The sequence below is a fragment of the Mastacembelus armatus genome, chromosome 3 (assembly GCF_900324485.2).
Source record: "Mastacembelus armatus chromosome 3, fMasArm1.2, whole genome shotgun sequence".
Classification (NCBI taxonomy): Eukaryota; Metazoa; Chordata; class Actinopteri; order Synbranchiformes; family Mastacembelidae; genus Mastacembelus; species Mastacembelus armatus.
In genome coordinates, this window is record NC_046635.1 from 8495128 (window position 1) to 8514959 (window position 19832).

Consider the following 19832-nt stretch of genomic DNA (forward strand, 5'->3'; position numbering starts at 1 on the left):
TTAGCACGGTGTGTGTCTGTATGAGATGCCAAAGGTATTTCAAAGTGTATTTGTTACAATGGGCTGTATATAAAAACTGAGATGTATGAACCCAAGTTGGAATATTGAAAAGGACATACCAGTGGGGGGGTCACAGGCAGAGAGAGTGACATGCTGCCTATCACAACAGGTGCCAGGGCACTTTCTGACATGTGACACAACCATATGAAACCAACATTCCATTTGTTATGGAATGTTGGTTGTACACTTGAGAAGTTTAACATCCTGAAATCAAGTAGCCATTGTCTATGTTTCCATTACTGGCTATTTAATAATGTAAAAACCTATGTCAGGCATACTGGCAGCAAAAATACACATCTACACCCACTGAATCCAGTCATCATACATGATGTTTATCCTTCCATCCTTAGAGTACATCACAAACACTGTCACCAGAGCCTGAATGAGAAACACACATAGCCGTTAAGTCAATATGCTGTGTTTTTCCAAGTCTTAACACTATTAGAGCCTATGTTTTGTTAGCTTTTTGAGCATAACCAACTTACAAATAAACTAGAAAGCACTCAGGATGTTTCCTCTAAGAATTGGGCAACCAATTATATGAAAAGCACATAAAAAAGGTATGAAATATAAAAACAAAACCCCAAAACAATAAATAAACATTTTGAGGATAATTAAAATAAATTTGATGAAATTTGTGTGAGGATTGTTAAAATGGTTTTGCCTGAGATTAAAAATGTGGACAATGTGGTTGTGGCTTCTTGAACCTATGAATCTGAGAAGATTTTCTACACCCAACCAAATTTTACCACAATATGTAGTTATGTAATATGCAATTAAATTACTACGCTAAAAAAGTTTTTCAGTTTGGCACACATCTGCAAGATGCCACAAATGAGATCAATGTTACCGATGGATTAGACTGAGGCAGTAAGAGCTTCCACAGCCAGCCTCAGTTTCATGGTTGATCACCCTGGAATGCATAAACACAAACAGATGGTCAGAAGCAGCACATGTACTGACAGACACAAACACATTGAGTTATGAAATAAGGATGCTTACATACAAACAGTATCGATCTATACAAACAGAAAACTTTGAACTTCAGTGGGCAAAGTGTACGTAGCTGTAAAAACCTGAAAATGTTGAGTGTGTGATTGTTGCCTGAAGTAGCCAGACCAATAAAGATCTGGTCTACAGACAGAATCACTAACAGGTCATCCAGGACCTTGCAACTGGACCAACAATTAGCTGCCCTTTCCTTACACCAAACCAAGTCAGGTGTGAAAGCATCGACATATCACATCAGTACAAATTTACCCTCTTAAGAATTAGGGTTGGTGCTGGAAGGAGTGGCTCACTTTAACAGAAAGGTGGAAAATGCAAAGCGTGGTTAGGAGCGGCTCATGGTGTAAATCTCAATACACCCTCTAGCGGCTGAAAAGAAATTAGTTAATGCACATTTAAAATATTACGTCAAAATAATCGGGAAATAACTGTATTTAGCAGTCAGAATCAAAACATTTCTCAGCAGTTGTTGAGAACAATAAATAGTTTTAACCACTGAGATTAAAAAACAAAACATTCTTTGGTAATGCCAAACTTGACTTCTCCTTTGCAATATCATTTAACTGTTGTTAGAGAAATTAAAATGTTACCCTCAAGTTTGTTAACCCACTTTACTTTAATGTAAGTCAAAAACACTGTTGAGTAGGGCCTGTTACCTCTTGTCTCTTCCTAAGGTCAGTCTGTTCTGACCTTCACTTTCTGATAAGACACTTAGTTGTGTCAGTGTTGTGTTGGTTGGCTTTGCATACAGGGATTACAAAGGCAGAATCATTATATTCATTCACTGCTGTTTTTTCCTTTGTCTTCCTCCTCCTGCACTCAGTCAAGGATTAATCCCCTGCTTTTTTATTGGTTGTAAGTGTTTTACCAAGCCATCTGCTCTAGAAAGGTAACAGCTGGTAACTGGTTTTCAGTAAGATTTAAGTCAAAGCCTTAGCACTTGCTTCTGCTGGGTTCTTACTGTGACATTGGGTTAGACAAGTCTCCCCCATAAAATAATGCTGCCATCAATAAGCTTCACAGGAGAAATTATGTTAAATGGGAATGAGTTGTTCTTAGCTTTTATCAAGCTCCACAGTCCCTGCCTCATGAAATGCCTCTTAAGAAATGTCAGACTATTTTAAGTGTTTTTGTGTAGGGTTTTCATCTTTATAAGTATAAAAGGATCAGGTAATCTCATATTTATTCATATGCAAATGATTAGGTCTGCTGATCTCCCAACAGTGAAAGTGTTGTATACACTGCCATAGCTCTACAATGACCTGAGTTTTGCATTTGCTTTCTTATATAAATAAAGACATGATAAAATTTCCATTTCAATATATCTGTAGAGTTATGTAAAAAAATTTACTTTTCAGTATTTAAATCTAATAAGATAAAAAGGTTATAAATGAATAATCTTTCAGACCAGCCTACAATAAAAATGTATCACCAATACAACAGTAAAATGTAGAAAAGCTTGAGAAAAGTTCTTTTCATGGCAAAGAAATCATGAGAAAAGCAATGAAACTATCTCTAAATCACATGTGTACACATATTTGCAAAATGTGTTTTATTACATTGGCATATGAAAAATTATATCTCACCCACCAACTGCTTTTCTGTGTGGAGTTTGTATGTTCTCCCTGTGCTTGCGTAGGTTTTTCCAGGTATTCTGGTTTCCTCCCACAGTCCAAAAACATGTATGTCAGGTTGATTGGTGACTCTAAATTGCCCATAGGAGTGAGTGTGAGTGTGTAAGGTTGTCTGTCTCTATGTGGCCCTGTGATGGACTGGTGACCTGTCCAGGGTGTACCCCTGCCTTTCATCCAAAGAGAGCTGGGATAGATCCCTAGCACCCTAATTAGGAATAAGCAGGTATAGGTAATGGATGGAACTCGCTATGTGTATTATTACAATTTTATTACCACATATCAGTTTTTATGAACTAAAATAAGTTTTGAAAACTAATTGGACATAAATGATAAAAGTAGATTTAAACCACAGCAAAAAAAAAAAAAAAAAGTAATGTGAGCCATATCATCGCAGTACGTCTCCTTTTCCTTATCCGTTCTTTTGCATCAGCATTATGTTGGTTGGCTTTGCATACAGGGCTTACAAAGGCGGAAGCATTATATTCATTCACTGCTGTTTTTTTTCCTTTGTTTTTCTCCTCCTGCACTCAGTCAAGGATTAATCCCCTGCTTTTCATTGGCTTCAAGTGTTTTACCAAACCATCTCCTCTAGAAAGGTAACAGTTTATTAGTACATTGGTTAATCACACCACTGCATATGATAGAAAACTATGCCTGAACTGCAAAGCTTTCATCATGGTTCTTGTGAATAATAAATGTGAAAACACTAGAAGAAATTGTAAACATCTGAATACTTGTCACTGAAGATGACATTCGAACCAGCCCTGACTTTCCTCATCTTTCAAATTCAATCAAAGAATGGCACAAATACCTTCTGAAGGACAGATATGTGCTGCCTTGCAGCTGTCCTCATTACTATATGAGGAAACTGAAGATTTAAGTGGCCTCCAGTTTTAAAGTTTTACTTGTTTGCAAGTCAGGCCTCGCCTCTCCACCACACATGGGATAAAGGCCAGTGCGGACTTGGCCTCAGGAGAAGGAGATGCTTGGCAGCTCACAGCTGCTCCTCACCATGCTGCTGCCTTCACTGAAACTCTCTAATAACTGCCATCTATTCTGGGATTAAGCAGGAGGTGTTGTGATAGGCTAGAAAGGCATCTCAATGTGTCAATGAGTGAAGAAAAAACTCTGTATTAAAAACACAAGCAGCAGGCTGAACAAGTGGAGGGGCCATGACATCACAATGCCTGCAGCTAATATGAACAGAGGTGAGTGGGCTTCAGCTGACAGGGAGAGGACTTCAGGATTTTTCTCCAGGAAACACAGAAAATCTTAGTTCTTTCACATCTAAAAAAAATCTCTCCACCGTGTTTGTTGCTGCTACAGATGATTGGAAAGGAACAGATGACTAGCTCCTGTTCTCTTCAGGATGACTGTAGAAAATTGAACTGCTAAAAATAAAAAATATAGCTCCTCGCACTATATAACCTCATTTTTATTTTGTACCTTTATATTTACCAATCAGTGTGAAGCATTCTCCTGAATACATGCTGTTCTCTACACACACAAAGCTGAGTCTGCTTAAATGAAGAAACTGTACATTGTACATGTACATTCAGATTCAAAATAGGCACATTATTAGAGCCATACGGATCATACAAATAAGCAGTGTGAATGTAATGTCTCCAAAGACATGTTTTTTTCCATTATTGCTTTTATTTTCTTTTTCTTAGACATGAAACACATTATGTAGAACCTGACAACATTATCTCACAGGATCATCTACACAACATCTTTCAGGAATTAGAAAGTGGATAAGACAGAAAAAAATTATTCTTCGGCGATGAGTAAGCACAGTAGATTTCATGTTTATTTCTGTGCAGAATCTTTTGTGCAGTAAGATCTTCAGTGTTCATTCATTTAAAAGTAAGATCTAATTTTAGATGGGCAGCGAATAATGCAATGGCAATATCTATGTATGCATATGTAATGTGCATAAAATTCATCCCAAACTGTTTTGCTAATTTTTCCATAGAAAATTATGTCAGATTATTTGTTTTAACATGAGAAAATAGTTCGGGGACATTTGTAAAAATGTACTTTAGGGTTTAAACTTCAAGGGACCAAGTTTCTAAAAAGTATCTTGGTGTTAATATGCACTGAACTAATCTGACACTGTAACAAAGTTTCAGACCTCACTATCATAAATACTCAACATTTCCTTAATTTAAAGATAAAAACCATGTTGCCAGAGTGAAGGAGTTGGCAACCAAAGCCCTGAGCATCTGCGTTGGCATGTACTGTTTCAGCCACTTAGGAGTCGACCTTGTGATCTGCTCCAACTGCCTCAGATATGTTGCTGAAACCTTGCTCCCTGTGAAAATAGACAAGGGAATATATCAGAAATATCAGGGTTGAGAATAAGAAGATATATTACTGCTTGAATTGGCCCAGAAAAATGAAAAGTGACAACTTTTTACCATGATAAGTTGCATTTTAATCTTATTTACATATTTCTTTCCATCTTTTTAACCAGTTTAAAGAATAATGTATCAAAGTAATTGCTGAGATCTGGGTACATTTCAATATTACCATAAAGATGTTAAACACAACAACAAGAGAACTAGAAACTGCTTTGTACACAAGGTAGGATTATAGTTTTAGTAAGAATTTTACCAGTCATCTTCATTTGTCTTCTAAATAATTGTCTGACTGCTGGTGTTTCTAGCCCAGTTAGATGTTTTAAAAATGCAGTTGGGTTGTAAGATTTTCAATTCAGCAATTAAACTGGCCAATTAAATGTTATTTCAAATAAGATCCAAATTTTCATACTCACTTAAGAAGTTGTTCCAGCTCTCGTTTTATCTTTGTCACTATTGGTGGACCCTGGTAGGTCAGTGCAGTGTACAGCTGAACCAATGAAGCACCAGCACGGATCTTATCCATAGCATCCTGCCCACTGGCCACTCCACCAATTCCAATTATTGGCACTTTACCTACAGTGAAGTTAACATGAAGTAAGTACATGCACTGTCCTGACACGGATGTCGTCAGGGATGAACAGTCAGTCGTGAAGAAGAGTTAAGTACCTTTGGTGAGGCTGTACATCTCTCTGACTGTACTGGTAGAGAGTTCTTTGAGAGGCTGGCCACTTAGCCCACCAGCCTCACACTTATGTGGATCCTTAAGGCTCTCTGGCCTGGATATCGTAGTGTTAGACACCATTAAGCCATCCACCCCCAGCTTGCAAACACAGGACACACAAACAGAGGTGAGTGAGGACACAAAGTCACACACACACACAGTAAAATCAAATTAGTTTAACAGCATACATATTTCTTTTCCCTCCTTAACATCTCTTCTATTAAGGTTTCTCCTCTCCTCGCTCCAGTGAGCACAAAAACACTGTCTTTAAGAAGTGATGTTGTTATGAGAACACAAAGGAGGACAAATATGAAGCCAAATCCAAAACACTAATTTTCCATGTCATATCACTAAAAAAAAAATATGTGATTATTTTATTTATTTAAAAACTTCTATGCTAAATTTAAGTACAAACCTGCTGAAGCAAGGAGGAGTTTGATGAACCTTGTAAAGATATTGTACAAAGTTCTAAGAGGGGGAATTTTTGTAGTGATCTTAAAGTTGAATAGTGCTGTACAGGCGCATTTATCTGACCAGAACTGTCATTTCAACAAGAAGGTGGTTGCAGCCTTGCAAATGGCGTGCACTGTTTGCATATGAGCATGTGACATTGGTGCCTTGAGTGCTATCACTTGAGACACAGACCTGAACTTTCTGCTTTGTATATTTTTTTTCCTGTATTCCTGAGAAGAGGTAAAAGAATAGCAATTAAAAGACTACAGGTTCAAGACTGTACCTATGACAACTATATTTCAAGATTAAAAATAATATTTCCTGGTGTTTTTTTTAGCCAGATTAGAGGGAAATAAAAAAAATAAAAAAAAACATTTATCCTTCTAGGAAATAATTCAACATCTCGCATGCAAAATGTTATCTTGATTTAAACCAGGACATACCCATCTATTTGGCATAAAAGACAGCAGAAATAAAACATGGCAACAAGATTAATTAAAAAACAACCATGGAAATCAAATTAAAAGCACAAGGAATTTGACAACAAGTAAGTTCCAACCTCTGTGATAACATCAGCAATGTCTTGTTTGTCCTGAGCAGTGAGGTCAGAAGCAATCTTCACCAGGACTGGAGGTCTGCGTTCTCCCTGCAGGGAATTGCGCTCCTTCAACACCTGAGCAGATTAGATGAGAATGTGAGTACATCAGGGAGCAGAGGGAGCCACCACTACTGGAAACTAGACACAAAGACCATGTACTGTGCTGCAAAATCTAAAGCCTTATGGTTAAAAAAAATCTGTTTCCACATTGATGGATGATAAGACTCAACAACAAAAACACAAAAGAGCTGCTGAGCTTAACTGAACATTGTGGTCAGGCTCAAAAATGCTTTCAAATCCTGGCATGGATCTAAGACTAAGGTTTGATTGCATTTGAGCAAATCTGAATGCAGTTATCTAATCCAAATCCTTTACTGGATGCTTTTAAATAGTTTTAGTGGCTAATTTAGACAAAAACATATGCCCAGTTTTCACTTCACTTAGCAGTATAGAGCCAACTCAGAGACTCTACTGTGCTGAATGGGTGTAAGACTTGACTTGTCCCCATTCATTCATGTAATTAATTCATTAACACTGTCCTCACTCATATTTTAGGTCGCTGCTGTTTTTCCTCACTGGTGGGCTGTGAGCGACTGCAGCTTTATTCCTGAGCAAATACCAACTAACTGCACACAGCTTAACTGCCAGCTCTCTGAACATATCTGTGTGCCTCTGCAGTTACCCAAGACCACAGACACTCCCATCCCTCTCACAGGCAAGTGTCTCTCACTCTTTGCCCCTGACTTTCCACAGCAATGTGTTTCATCCATTTTCAGTGATGGCAGCCATCAGAATTGAAAAAAAATATAAAACCATCCATGGCACTTAACAGCTCATGTTTCATATGACCCAAAACATTTTTTCAGTGGTTGACATGGAAAGCAGTGACAATGACTCCTGTCTCTCTAGTAGGGATGGGTTCAGGCATCCAGTTATGTTTTTGATATAGCTTCAATTTACTTTAAGCTTCAAGAACAAACAAATCCATTTATGAATCTGTCATTCGCATTCTTTTTGGCCTCTCTGGCCCCACAGACACTGACAAAGAAAAAAAGACTGCAATATACAATTCAACAATGTTTTAAACAAATGTTATGTATTATGTGTTACACGTCAATAAAGCTGGGAAAAAAAGACATTGTTGTAAACAAAGAGAGAGGACCAGCTTAACTGCTCCAAAGTCAAACAACTGCAAAAACCCAGATCCCTGGTTTAAATATTTATATGAAGTAAAGACTTTGGAAACAATATTCAGTGAATGCTGAAGTAGAATTTAAATTACTTTAAGTGTAATGTTTCTACTTCTACAACCTCTGCAGCTACAGCACAGCTTCTCAGTGAGAAGTAAATAAAACAAATGGAAACCTGAGAAAGGACAGGGTTAATGAATGAGCACATCAGAATGTTCAGGGTTCAGGTGTGGGAGTTATTTAAAAAATATTTTTTTCTGTTACAGTGTCATGTAGGTGATCTTTCAAGCAACAATGACAACTTTTCTGCAACTTGAATACACATTTTTCACCGTTTTCTGATATTTTACAAAGAAAGTTTATGAACTTAAGATTTTCCATATGCGACAATGACATCCACTCCTTTATAATTAATATGCATGTTTGACTACTTTTTTGGGTGGACAGGCTTAGCAATAAAGCCAGGTGGATTTTAATTGTGCTTATTTCCGTGTCGCTGTTGGAAACATGCAGACAGCCCTACCGTATGTAGAAGTTGGCGGAGTTCAGCCTTCCCCTGCAGATCCCGGAGACCTGGAGTATTAGGACTGCTGACATTGACCACCAGGTAGTCTGCCAGTGGGCCCAGCACTCTCACCCCCTCCAAGTAATCTGCCCTTGCATCCTGGGACAGCTTGTTCTTCCCCAGGTTGATGCCCAGGGGAAGGCCAGCTATAAACACAGACACGTGCATGCATACAGACACACACACAAACTGGAAAGTTCAGTCAAACACAAACACCAGCTGCATCACACACATGACTCAGTGGGGGCAAAGGCTGCTGATGCGCTAAATGGGCTATGAGCTGGTATGGATCGAGCACAATACAACATGAGACAAGGAGAGGTCAAGATCACTAAAATAGCACAAAGCAGAACTCAACTGAACCATGCATTTAACCACATAACCTATTTACCACTTGGCTTCCCTATCACATAAATAATGCACAAAAGACAAAACAGGAGAAATGTACTACTTCTTGTAGTTAAGAAATGAAAGATACTTAGATATTTTTTTAAGTAAGGCTGAAAAATGAACACAGTGCACTGGGAATTTTAAGCTGGATTAGTTAAACTTAAGGAGTGCCTGCTAACCTTTGCTTTGCTGTTGCTGTGTTTCTTCCCGGGCCTTCAGCCTCTGCTTTGCTTCTGCCAAACCACAGCTGTTGAATCCATATCTGTACACACACATGCACACACACACAAACAATGCATTTTATTTATACTTTTACTAATCAGGAAAAAATAATTCTCTGCGTATCATAAACAACATGCTTAAAAGAGTTAAAAAACAAAATACTACACTGCAAATGTTACTGAGAGCTCCCCCACAATAGCAACAGAGAGTTGTAAGCTTGTATGTATCTATCTATCAGGAGCCTAATGCAGAAAGGTTTCAATCCATCAGACACATCAGCAAACAAAGCTGACATTCATTTCTTCACATGCCTAATCTTCATCCATTAGTACATGTTTGTAAAGCTGAATCCTCATAAGAAAATGATTTCATAACACTATAATGAATGATTTCTCATTAAAACATACAAACTGTTTTTCTGAAACCCTCCTAAACAGAAAAAAGACTTTTTTCGAGACACCATGCAATTTCTTATTTCTTTTGTTTTAATGCTGTTTTCTTTACATTTTTATGTAATGCAACAAGGCAATGACCCTAAAATTCACAATCATTCTGATACAGAATTCAGAGACACAAAATCTGCCTTTTAGAGTGGCCCAGTCAGAGGCCAGAATTAAACCCAATACAAATGCTGTAGAATGCCGTGCAGGTTTTATTCACAGCTACAAATACTGCTTGCTTGAGGCTCTTGCTACCAGTTATTGAAACATGGTTGCCATTACTTTTTTCACCATTACTTTATATGTTTAATGGGTGTGTTAAATAAAGACATGAAATATCTTGACTGTTTCTGTTTTATCAGCTTGGAAATATTGTGTTTGTGGATATTTGTGACTTTGGTGAAGACCAGATCACATCTCATCACCAATTTATGCACACTACCAGGTCATTGCAAATAGTTCCATGACTTCTTTTGCAACTCTATGTAAGCGTACCTAAGAAAATGACAATTTACCAAAATGTACCTGTTAATAATTGCATGATCTGCAGTGAGCCGAAACACACGTGGTTTAGGGTTCCCCTCCTGAGGCGTGGGAGTGATTGTGCCCACTTCAACAAAGCCAAAACCCATTTTGTACAAGCCGTCTACAGCCTCCACATGTTTATCGAAGCCAGCTGCAATTCCAACAGGGTTTTTGAACTTTAATCCCAGGACATTCACTGCCTATGGAGACATATAACAGCAATCAAAGCTTACAATGCCACAGTGTCTAGGATCACTGAAAAAGCTCCCAGTCCAGTGTTGTAGAAATTTCACTTAGGTTATTCTCAAGAACAAACACAAGTGTGATGAATCATCTCAGGTTTAATCACGTGCGCACGGAGAGAAGTCTTACAGAATTCTGTCTTACTCTTCCAGAATTCAGGGTTAGATAGCTTGACAAAAAAAGGGTGGACTCATATTGGAAAAGACCTCACGTGTTTGTTCAGGTGTCCTCTATCTTCAGGCCTTTACCAGCACTAAAACAAATTGTTGGCAGTTATTTACAGGCCTCTAAAACCCTAAAACACTACACCAATTAAACACTAAACCCCTAAAAACCAAATACCATGTATTTTTTAGCCCAATGTATTTAAGTGACCCTTTGACCACCTGTTCCATGCTGTGTAAAACAACCACACCAGTGAGCATAAGGCAAACTTACCAACGATGCAGGGTCCTGATAGCGGTTCAGGGGAACCAGACCCAGACCTATAATCTTCACTGCCAACACATGTGCCGTCTCTGCTCCCACAAGCCTTTGCAGCAAGGGCATGAGTTGGTTGGCATAGAAACGCTCATCTCCAGCCACAGTGAGGTAGGAAGCAAACAGAAGACCACCTGAGCCGATGACCTTCACTGCATCTTTCAACTGCTGCTGTTGACAGAACATGAAAATGAAATACATAAAATCATTGATTACTATGGTAATAGTTAAATAAAAGCATTCATATTGTTTGCACTTATCCAGTTTCCCCCATAACCTGATCACAGTACACAGTTTGTGTAATCAGGTTAATATCCAGAAAGGATGTGTTGCAGTGCACAGGGAAAAACAAACTGCACGACCATCACACATCACATTATGCATGCTTGAATACCAGAAATGTTAATAGGACCCTGAAACTGACACATCACATATTGCAGATATTAATCAAACCTGTTGCTTTTCCTGTTATGACAAGGTAAAATATCTGCTGTGGAAAAAGCAAGTCTGACTGTGCCTGTTTCAGGTTAATGAGATGCTGATGTTATCAAAGTATACCTTTACAATGTATATGAAGTTCACTCTAGGACACATTCAGCATTAACAGACAGCAGAGGAACCAGCTGAAAACACAACATCTGGCTCTTTAACTGCTACACAAATTCTCTGCTCCATTAACTGACTGTTACAACCTGGTGCAGTTTATAAAGCAACATGAATTCAACTGATTAGCAGACAGATATGTTTGTTTTCATATGTGAGCCGAGTTTCACTGTTCATCTTCTTTACTGTCTCAGCGAGCACCTTGGTGTGAAGCGTTTAACTTACTGATCAGGTCATTTTACAGGTGAGTCTCCTGGACTAACAACCATGAATTGACCCAAAAAGATCACAAAGCGAGGCAAAAGAACAAAAAAGTTATTTTCAGACAGCATTTGCGTCTGCGTGTGTTTCTCTGGTGAGAAATATTAATATGCAAAGACAGTGGTTAGCAAAGTCACAGTTTCCTGCTGCAACATCACTGCAGGCAAGAACCTGCGGAACAGAACCAGCGTCGATTTCCGAAGCGACGCGAGAAGTGACCTGAAGCTGCAACACAAAAGATAGAAGACTGGCTCTGAAATTACCTTCAGACGTCCCGCCATGGACGCAGCTCTGTCATTGCATCAAAGGGGAGTTAACGTTGAATGTGTGCACTAACATACCACACAAACACACGTTGTCTCGACTTCCGCCCCTTACTCTCGCGATATTTCCACCCTGCGACTGAATGGAGGTGGAGATGTTGGCCTTTCAAACAGATTAGTATAATTGTTGGGATTGCTGTGCAAAGCAGCAATCCCAAGATATGTTCTTCGTTTTTTCTCTTTATTATTTTTTAACTATTTTAACTATTGTTATCCTAATCTTTATTATTATTCCGTATGTTTTTCGGTCGCTAACTCCTTCCGCATACTTTGTGCTAGAAAGACCGTTCAGGTATCAAAACGTTCAGCTTTTTAACGACATGGGTGCTTGTATTCAGCTTTTTGATATCTTTCATATTTTTTTAAGATATTCAGCTTTTTTCAATTTTTTTGGCCCATAGAAATGAATGGAGAGAATGTTCAAATCCCCTTCAACTTTGTCCTCTTTCAGCTTTAACTACTTCAGCATACTTTAAGCTAGAAACACCATTCGACTTTTAAACGGGTCAGGAGGCATTAATCTATTAGTCTTGTATTCAGCTTTTTGATATCTGTTATGGTTTTTCTTTAATGGCAGTTTAAGTTTTATGGTTTTTTTAGGAAATTTCTGAATTTTACATTGGTGTGTATGGGAGAGAGCTAGAGCGCGTGACGTCACGGCTAGAGCGGGAGAAGCTGTTAAGTTTATTGAAAATTCTTCTCTCTAACTCGCCGTCACGGCCACAATTTTGAATCTTCATACACCATTTTCTCAAAAGTAGTAGAGATTTTTGTCCTCTTTCAGGCAATGCTTTTCTTATTTTCATAGGACCTACGGTTTTTCCGCAACGTGGCCAAACAGGCAGAGAGTGACGGCTCAATGTCTCATTCACTCCCATTGTAAATCATGTCTAGAGTTTTGGGGGAAAACACAAATGAAGGCTGTTTCTAACTCGCTACGAATCCTTCATTTTTTGGAATATCTTCACAAAAAGCGGATGAGTCTCTTCGTTGAAGCCTCCTGGTTCTGTTAGTGAAAGAATTATTACGATAGGTCTTATAGTTCTTCTGTAGTCCTCCGTTGTGTGAGGTGAAGTTTTGTTAGCTTCTGCTTCACTCAGCGTGTTAACTGCTGCGTCAGTCCCCCTCCCACTCTGGGCTTAGGTCACCATAGTAACAGCTCAAAACAAAGTGGCTGTGTGTGCTTCGTACCTATGGACGTACATTACTCGTATTGATTTTAGTTGGAATACACATGGCTATGAAATTACGTATATTCCTTAATACTAACCAAAATGTGTGTAACAATCATGGTAACGTTCAGTGAGGAGCTTTGCTCAGTTTTCAGTTAAGTTATAGTTCACGATCTGCTAGCAAGGAACAGCCCTTTTTATTGCTTCATTGGCAGGTCGTTACGTGTGTGTGTGTGTGTGTGTGTGTTCACAGATACTTGACGTGAACATCGGAGCACATTGACTGGCGTATTGTGAATTTTCATTAGGCGATTAAGAAACGTTATATTTCATTTAATCTCATCCCGTATTGCCAGCGCTAGCTTGCAGCACTTGCTTCCTGCCCGAGAGCGAGAGAGCTGGCGATTGCTGCAGGGACAAATTTAGACTATATGCACCTTATTATTTTGGTTTGTGTGAAGATAACATACCAGAAGGGATTGGAATTATCATTTGTCATGTGTCATTTTGACCTCACTTTCTCACCTGAACCTAGTTGTTTTCTTTGAAAAAAAAAAAAATCTATCTTTAATGTAAACATAAAACTCAATTTTCTTTTATCTGTTAATGACAAATGATAATTCCAATCCCTTCTGGTATGTTATCTTCACACAAACTAGGGATGCTCACACTGTTAACTAGTGTTAACTGAACCATTCCCCCTGGATGCCTGCCCCTCTCCCCTGCCCCCCCCCCCCCCCCAGTGCACACTTCCAGGACCCTCCAGTTTTCTTTTGGCAATTTTCTGTATTTTACTCAACATGTGATGTATGTGTGTATGTTTTTTCAGGCCTTCGCCGCTTCATATTCTCTAAGAAAACCGTCCTTCAAATATTTGTGCTTCGCTTACACAGACTTTACCTTCTTCATTTTTTCAGCAATATTTATTAGTTTTTAAACTATACATTGTTTCTGTCTATACAGTCTTTCTACAAGTTCACTTTTTTGCTGTTTCATTCTTCCCTTTTTTAACTCATATATTCAAATCCTTTAGTTCTTCCATCGTTCACTACACTTTGTCTTCTTTCATGTTAGTTTAACTTCTTTCTTTAGCAATTTCTACATCATATGATTTTCTTTCCAGCCTTTTCAGCAATGTTGAATAGTTTTTTAGTTAAGTTAAGCTTCCAACTCCGGTTTCACATTTCAGCTTCCAGGATTCTTCAGCATTGCATTTCAGCCTTCAGCTTATTCAGCATTGCATTTCAGCCTTCAGCTTATTCAGCAATACATTTCAGCCATTTTCAGCAATGTTCAAAAGTTTTTTTTAGCTAAACGGGTTAAGCTTCGAACTCCACTTTTACATTTCAGCTTCCACGATTCTTCAACATTGCATTTCAGCCTTCAGCTTGTTCAGCAATGCGTTTCAGCCATTTTCAGCATCGTTGGGCAGCTTCATTCAGCTTTCAGCATTCACACGCATCTTCCGCAGGAAATGCATTTTCTAGTTATTATTATTATTCCGCCGTTTTTCGGTCGCTATCTAGTCCTACACCGTTCGACGTAGAAACGTCATTCAAACACCGTCGCGTGCAGCTCGATGAGGAGATGGGTGCTTCTACTTTTCTCAGCGATATCTTTCATAATTTCCGAAATATTCCAGGTTTTGTCGGAATTTTTTCCCATAGGAATGAATGGAGGGGACGTTAAAATCCCCTTTCAACTTTGTCCTCTTTGAGCCTCAACTGTGTCAGCATACTTTCAGCTAGAAACACCATTCGACCTTTAAACGGGTCAGAAGGCATTAATCTATAAGTCTTGTATACAGCTTTTTGATATCTATTACGGTTTTTCTTCAATCGCAGTTTAAGTTTTATGTTTTTTTTAGGAAATTTCTGAATTTTACATTGGTGTGTATGGGAGAGGGCTAGAGTGCGTGATGTCATCGCTAGAGTGGGAGAAGCTGTTAAGTTTAGGGAAAATTTTTCTCTCTAACTCGCCGTCACGGCCACAATTTTGACTCTTCATACACCATTTTCTCAAAAGTAGTAGAGATTTTTGTCTTCTTTCAGGCAATGCTGTTCTCATTTTCATAGGACCTATGGTTTTTCCACAAGGTGGCCTAACAGACAGAGAGTGACTGCTCAATCTCTCATTCACTCCCATTCTAAAGATCTCTACAATTTTTGGAGAGAAACATAAATGAAGGGTGTTTCTAACTCGCCACCAATCCTTCATTTTTTGGAATATCTTGAATATTATAGTATAACTCAATACCACCCCACCCCCCCCCACTCTGGGCATAGGTGACCATAGCAAATACATACAATGTATTAGCAGCATAGCATCTGTCTGTGGTTAGTAATTAAGAATGACAGGCTGCCAAATGTCCACTGCTGTTACACTTGGTGACCACTGAGTACCCCCCCCCCCCCCCCCCCCCCCACCCTCACCCTCACCCTCACCCCCACTCTGGGCATAGGTCACCATAGCAACAGCTCAACACAAAGCAATTGAAGCATAGCAAGATGTCTGTGGTTGGTAATTAAGAATGACGGGCTGCCAAATGTCCACTGCTGTTACACTTTGCGACCACCCAGTACCCACCCCCCACCCCCACTCTGCGTTTAGGTCACCATAGCAACAGCTCAAGTCTACAATACATGTCTAGTCATTAATACGTAGATATTACATTTTTGTAAATTGTAAGGAATATTCAAAATAAACTTTAGGTTCTTGTACAAGGTCCCAAGAGTCTCCTCCAGCACCTTGTCCTTTCAAAATAAAAGCCCCGAAATAGCATTTTCTCAACAGAATAGCCCTGAAACAGCAACTCAATATTAAAATGGACGTTACCTATTGGCATACAGCTTCAGGTACCAAGTGAGGCCATTTTCCATGTCAGCCATGGTTTCTGACATGGTGAGACTTTCACAATAAAAGTCTACATTAATTTATAGGAAGATATTACATTTTTGTAAATTTTAAGGAATATTCAAAATAAAGTCCAGATTCATGTACAAGGTCCTAAGAGTCTCCTGCAACACCTTGTCCTTTCAAAATAAAAGCCCAGAAATAGCATTTTCTCAATAGAATAGCCCTGAAACAGCAACTCAATATTAAAATGGACGTTACCTATTGGCATACAGCTTCAGGTACCAAGTGAGGCCATTTTCCATGTCAGCCATGGCTTCTGACATGGTGAGACTTTCACAATAAAAGTCTACAGTTATTTATAGTAAGTTATTACATTTTTGTAAATAGTAAGGAATATTCAAAATAAAGTCCAGATTCTTGTACAAGGTCCCAAGAGTCTCCTGCAGCACCTTGTCCTTTCAAAATAAAAGCCCCGAAATAGCATTTTCTCAATAGAAAAGCCCTGAAACAGCAACTCAGTATTAAAATGCACGTTACCTATTGGCATACAGCTTCAGTACCAAGTGAGGCCATTTTCCATGTCAGCCATGGTTTCTGACATGGTGAGACTTTCACAATAAAAGTCTACAGTTATTTATAGTAAGATATTACAATTTTGTAAATTGTAAGGAATATTCAAAATAAAGTCCAGATTCTTGTACAAGGTCCCAAGAGTCTCCTGCAGCACTTTGTCCTTTCAAAATAAAAGCCCCGAAATAGCATTTTCTCAATAAAAAAGCCCTGAAACAGCAACTCAATATTAAAATGGACGTTACCTATTGGCATACAGCTTCAGGTACCAAGTGAAGCCATTTTCTTTGTCAGCCATGGTTTTTGACATGGTCAGACTTTCACAATAAAAGTCTACAGTTATTTATTGGAAGATATCACATTTTTGTAAAGTATGAGGAATATTCAAAATAAAGTCCAGATTCTGTTGTGAGTTCCCATGAGACTCCTGCAGCTCTTTGTCCTTTCAAAATAAAAGCCTGTTTATAGCATTTTCTCAAAATGAAAGCACCCTCACTGCAGTCGGTATTTCTCGATTATCGCAATCGGTCGATTCAAAACGTGCTTCGGCAACGCGGTCTGCCTCGAGCTTTTCGCGGCGATCGGCAATCCCAACGCAATTTCTTCAGAAATTGCATCGTCTAGTTGTTATAGAGGTGCGAAGACAGTCAATATTTAGGGGGGTGTCATTTGAGAATAAGCTATAATTTAAGAAATGATCATTATAATGCATATTCAACAATAATGTACTGTATGTTTTTTTTTATTGTAACAGCAATTAAAAAGTGAAGCAGATGAGATCAGATCTTGTGTGACCTTTGGTAATACCAAGTGAATCCTTCACTTTGCATCTAGTTTGAGTGTCTTCAGTGATTTACCTAATGTACTGAGACCATATGCAGAGTTTTTCTGGAAAAAGCTAGCTAATTTTCATGTGACAGACAGGAGTCACCTTGCTCAGTTTCTGTCCCAGGGATAGTCCTTGCAGCACTAAATGCTCTGACTCTGTCCATTATAGCAACTATGGACATGTTACTCAGAATTTCTATATTTTTATGGATTTCAGTTGGATTTCTGTCTTTACCTGAAACGTCTGAGGCCTGTCAAGGCAACAACAGTGTGTGTGAGTTTGTTTTCAGAAATGTCTGTTTTGACTTTGTTAGGGAATCAGAAACCTGGTCCCAGGCCAGGAGCAGCTGTGAAGTTCGAGGAGGGGAGCTCCTTAAGGTGATGAACAGCACAATCAAAAATTTCCTGAAGAATATCACAAGAGAGTGTAACAACAGCAGTTTCTCATGGTGGCTGGGAGAGGGGGTCAGAGAGGAACCCTACATAAGTGAGTAAAATACACTAGATTGTTGGATTTTGCCTTTAATAGTTTTTGGCTTATGATATTTGCCACTTCTTGCCATAGCCACAGGCAGCATAGTCGACAGTGATGAAAATAGTTTTCTCTTTTCATGTTGTGTGATTTAATAATTATCAGAGGCCTTGACTAAAGGTTATTCAATATTTAAATGAAAAAGGCAGAAATTCTTCGCTTTAAGCTTCTGAAATATGAGAATTTGCTTTATTTGTAATAAATATGTTTTGTTTTTGAAAACAAAGAATTTGGAGATATTACACAGGACTCCGGGAATTTGTGATGGGTATTTTCAATCATGTTTTGACATTTTGTTCACTAATTAGTGGGAAAAATAATTTGCAGATTAAGCAGCTTGAATGGTTATTGTTGTCACGTGGGTTTAGTTTCAAAGAATTGTTGATCATAGAAATATCCATAATCGTAAGCTTATTTTATTGCTTCGTCTGTTTATGTGCATGTCTTTCCAAAACAGAAGATGGTGTCATTTCAAAAGACAACTGCACATACATGAAGCTGAATCCTGTTCAGCTCGTCGTGACATCTGACTGCAGCCAGAGACGAGGCTTCCTCTGCACCTACAGTGAGTAACCACAGCTACCTGATCACCGCTCTAACACCATCCTCCCTTCCCGTGTATCCCTTCCTTCATGTCATCCTTTCTACTGTTGCATTCTTAACAGCAGTGAAGTATTACAGTTTATTACATTAAATTTTACGTAATATTCAACGTGCTATTTGATAACAGTGTGATTCTTGTTTTAAAGATTTGCAGACGGTGTCAAACACTAAGGTAAAAGAAACATTTCACAGTCAGTATCTAACAATACAAACATTGAGACCGAATTTTCATATGTTGGTTTTGTTCATGTTCTCTTTGCAGGATACAATAGTGCCCAGTCAAGTAACCAGATCCCGTAAGTTAGATTGAAACACTGTACTTTATCATCTCAAGCTGAAATCACCTGAATTTGTGTATTTCCTTCTTATTCACATACACACACTTTTATTTCAGGTCTCAAAAGAAGTTTAGCCGGCATGGCTGCATCTATTAAAAACATTACCATACTTCTCCAGGTGAGAGATGCCTTGTTAGCATTATATACCTCCTGTTTGACCAATGAATCATGAAATACTGAACAGTACCGTTAAGGGTAGTTTACAAGTCTCGTTTTTCTGTGACAGGAGGCGGATACAGAACTAGAGAGGATGGAAACGACAGTAGGCGAGCCCACAAATGACAGCAGGGTGGGTGCCTTCATTCTGGCAAACCTCTGTAACATATACAGCATTGTTAGCACAATCTTCACCTCTTTTATGCTGAGAACAAGCTGTGGCACTTTAAATGCCTTCTATTTCTCTTTTTCACAGGACAAATTTGTTAAGTACTTGTTGGAAGGCACTAAAGCCATGACTACACAGTTTGCTTCACAAAACAATGCTACTATCAGTCACATCATCAACTGTAGCATGGGTATCCTCCTACTCTCAATGAAAAAATGTGACATCAGCACTAACCCAAACCCTACAGTAAGTTCAGAAGAGCGTGCAGGAGTAATTTTACACATTATATTATACTATAAATGTATTATAGCTCTTAAAGACATGATGTTGCATTTCCCCCCTCCCCTCCAGCCTTTGTTTGAGCAGGTATTTGAGATTTTTCGGACGATCTCTTTGATGTTGGGTTCAACAATCACACAGGAGGTTGTCATCAAGTATCGAACAGGGGCGCTATATCAGAACAAGTTGGTGTTTTCTTTCTGCACCTCATATATATCCCGCTGTTGCTGTAACTTGTTCTTAAACTATT

The 19832-nt window shown here is 38.7% G+C and overlaps 1 protein-coding gene across 2 annotated transcripts; it reads right to left on the reverse strand.

The window, feature by feature from the left end:
* Positions 1 to 4379: 4379 nt before the first annotated feature.
* Positions 4380 to 12148, reverse strand: dhodh (dihydroorotate dehydrogenase). 2 transcript variants are annotated; one of them, XM_026320621.1, is made up of 9 exons: positions 12020 to 12125; positions 10851 to 11060; positions 10170 to 10369; positions 9162 to 9244; positions 8551 to 8738; positions 6799 to 6912; positions 5732 to 5885; positions 5479 to 5638; positions 4380 to 5016 (listed from the first exon to the last, which is right to left on the reverse strand). In XM_026320621.1, exons 1-9 carry the CDS (start codon positions 12035 to 12037, stop codon positions 4956 to 4958), a joined length of 1188 nt encoding a protein of 395 aa, XP_026176406.1. In that variant the 5' UTR covers positions 12038 to 12125; the 3' UTR covers positions 4380 to 4955. The 2 variants fall into 2 exon arrangements, with proteins under 2 accessions (XP_026176406.1, XP_026176405.1); XM_026320620.1 differs by having other exon boundaries at positions 4381 to 5016; positions 10851 to 11063; positions 12020 to 12148.
* Positions 12149 to 19832: the final 7684 nt, after the last annotated feature.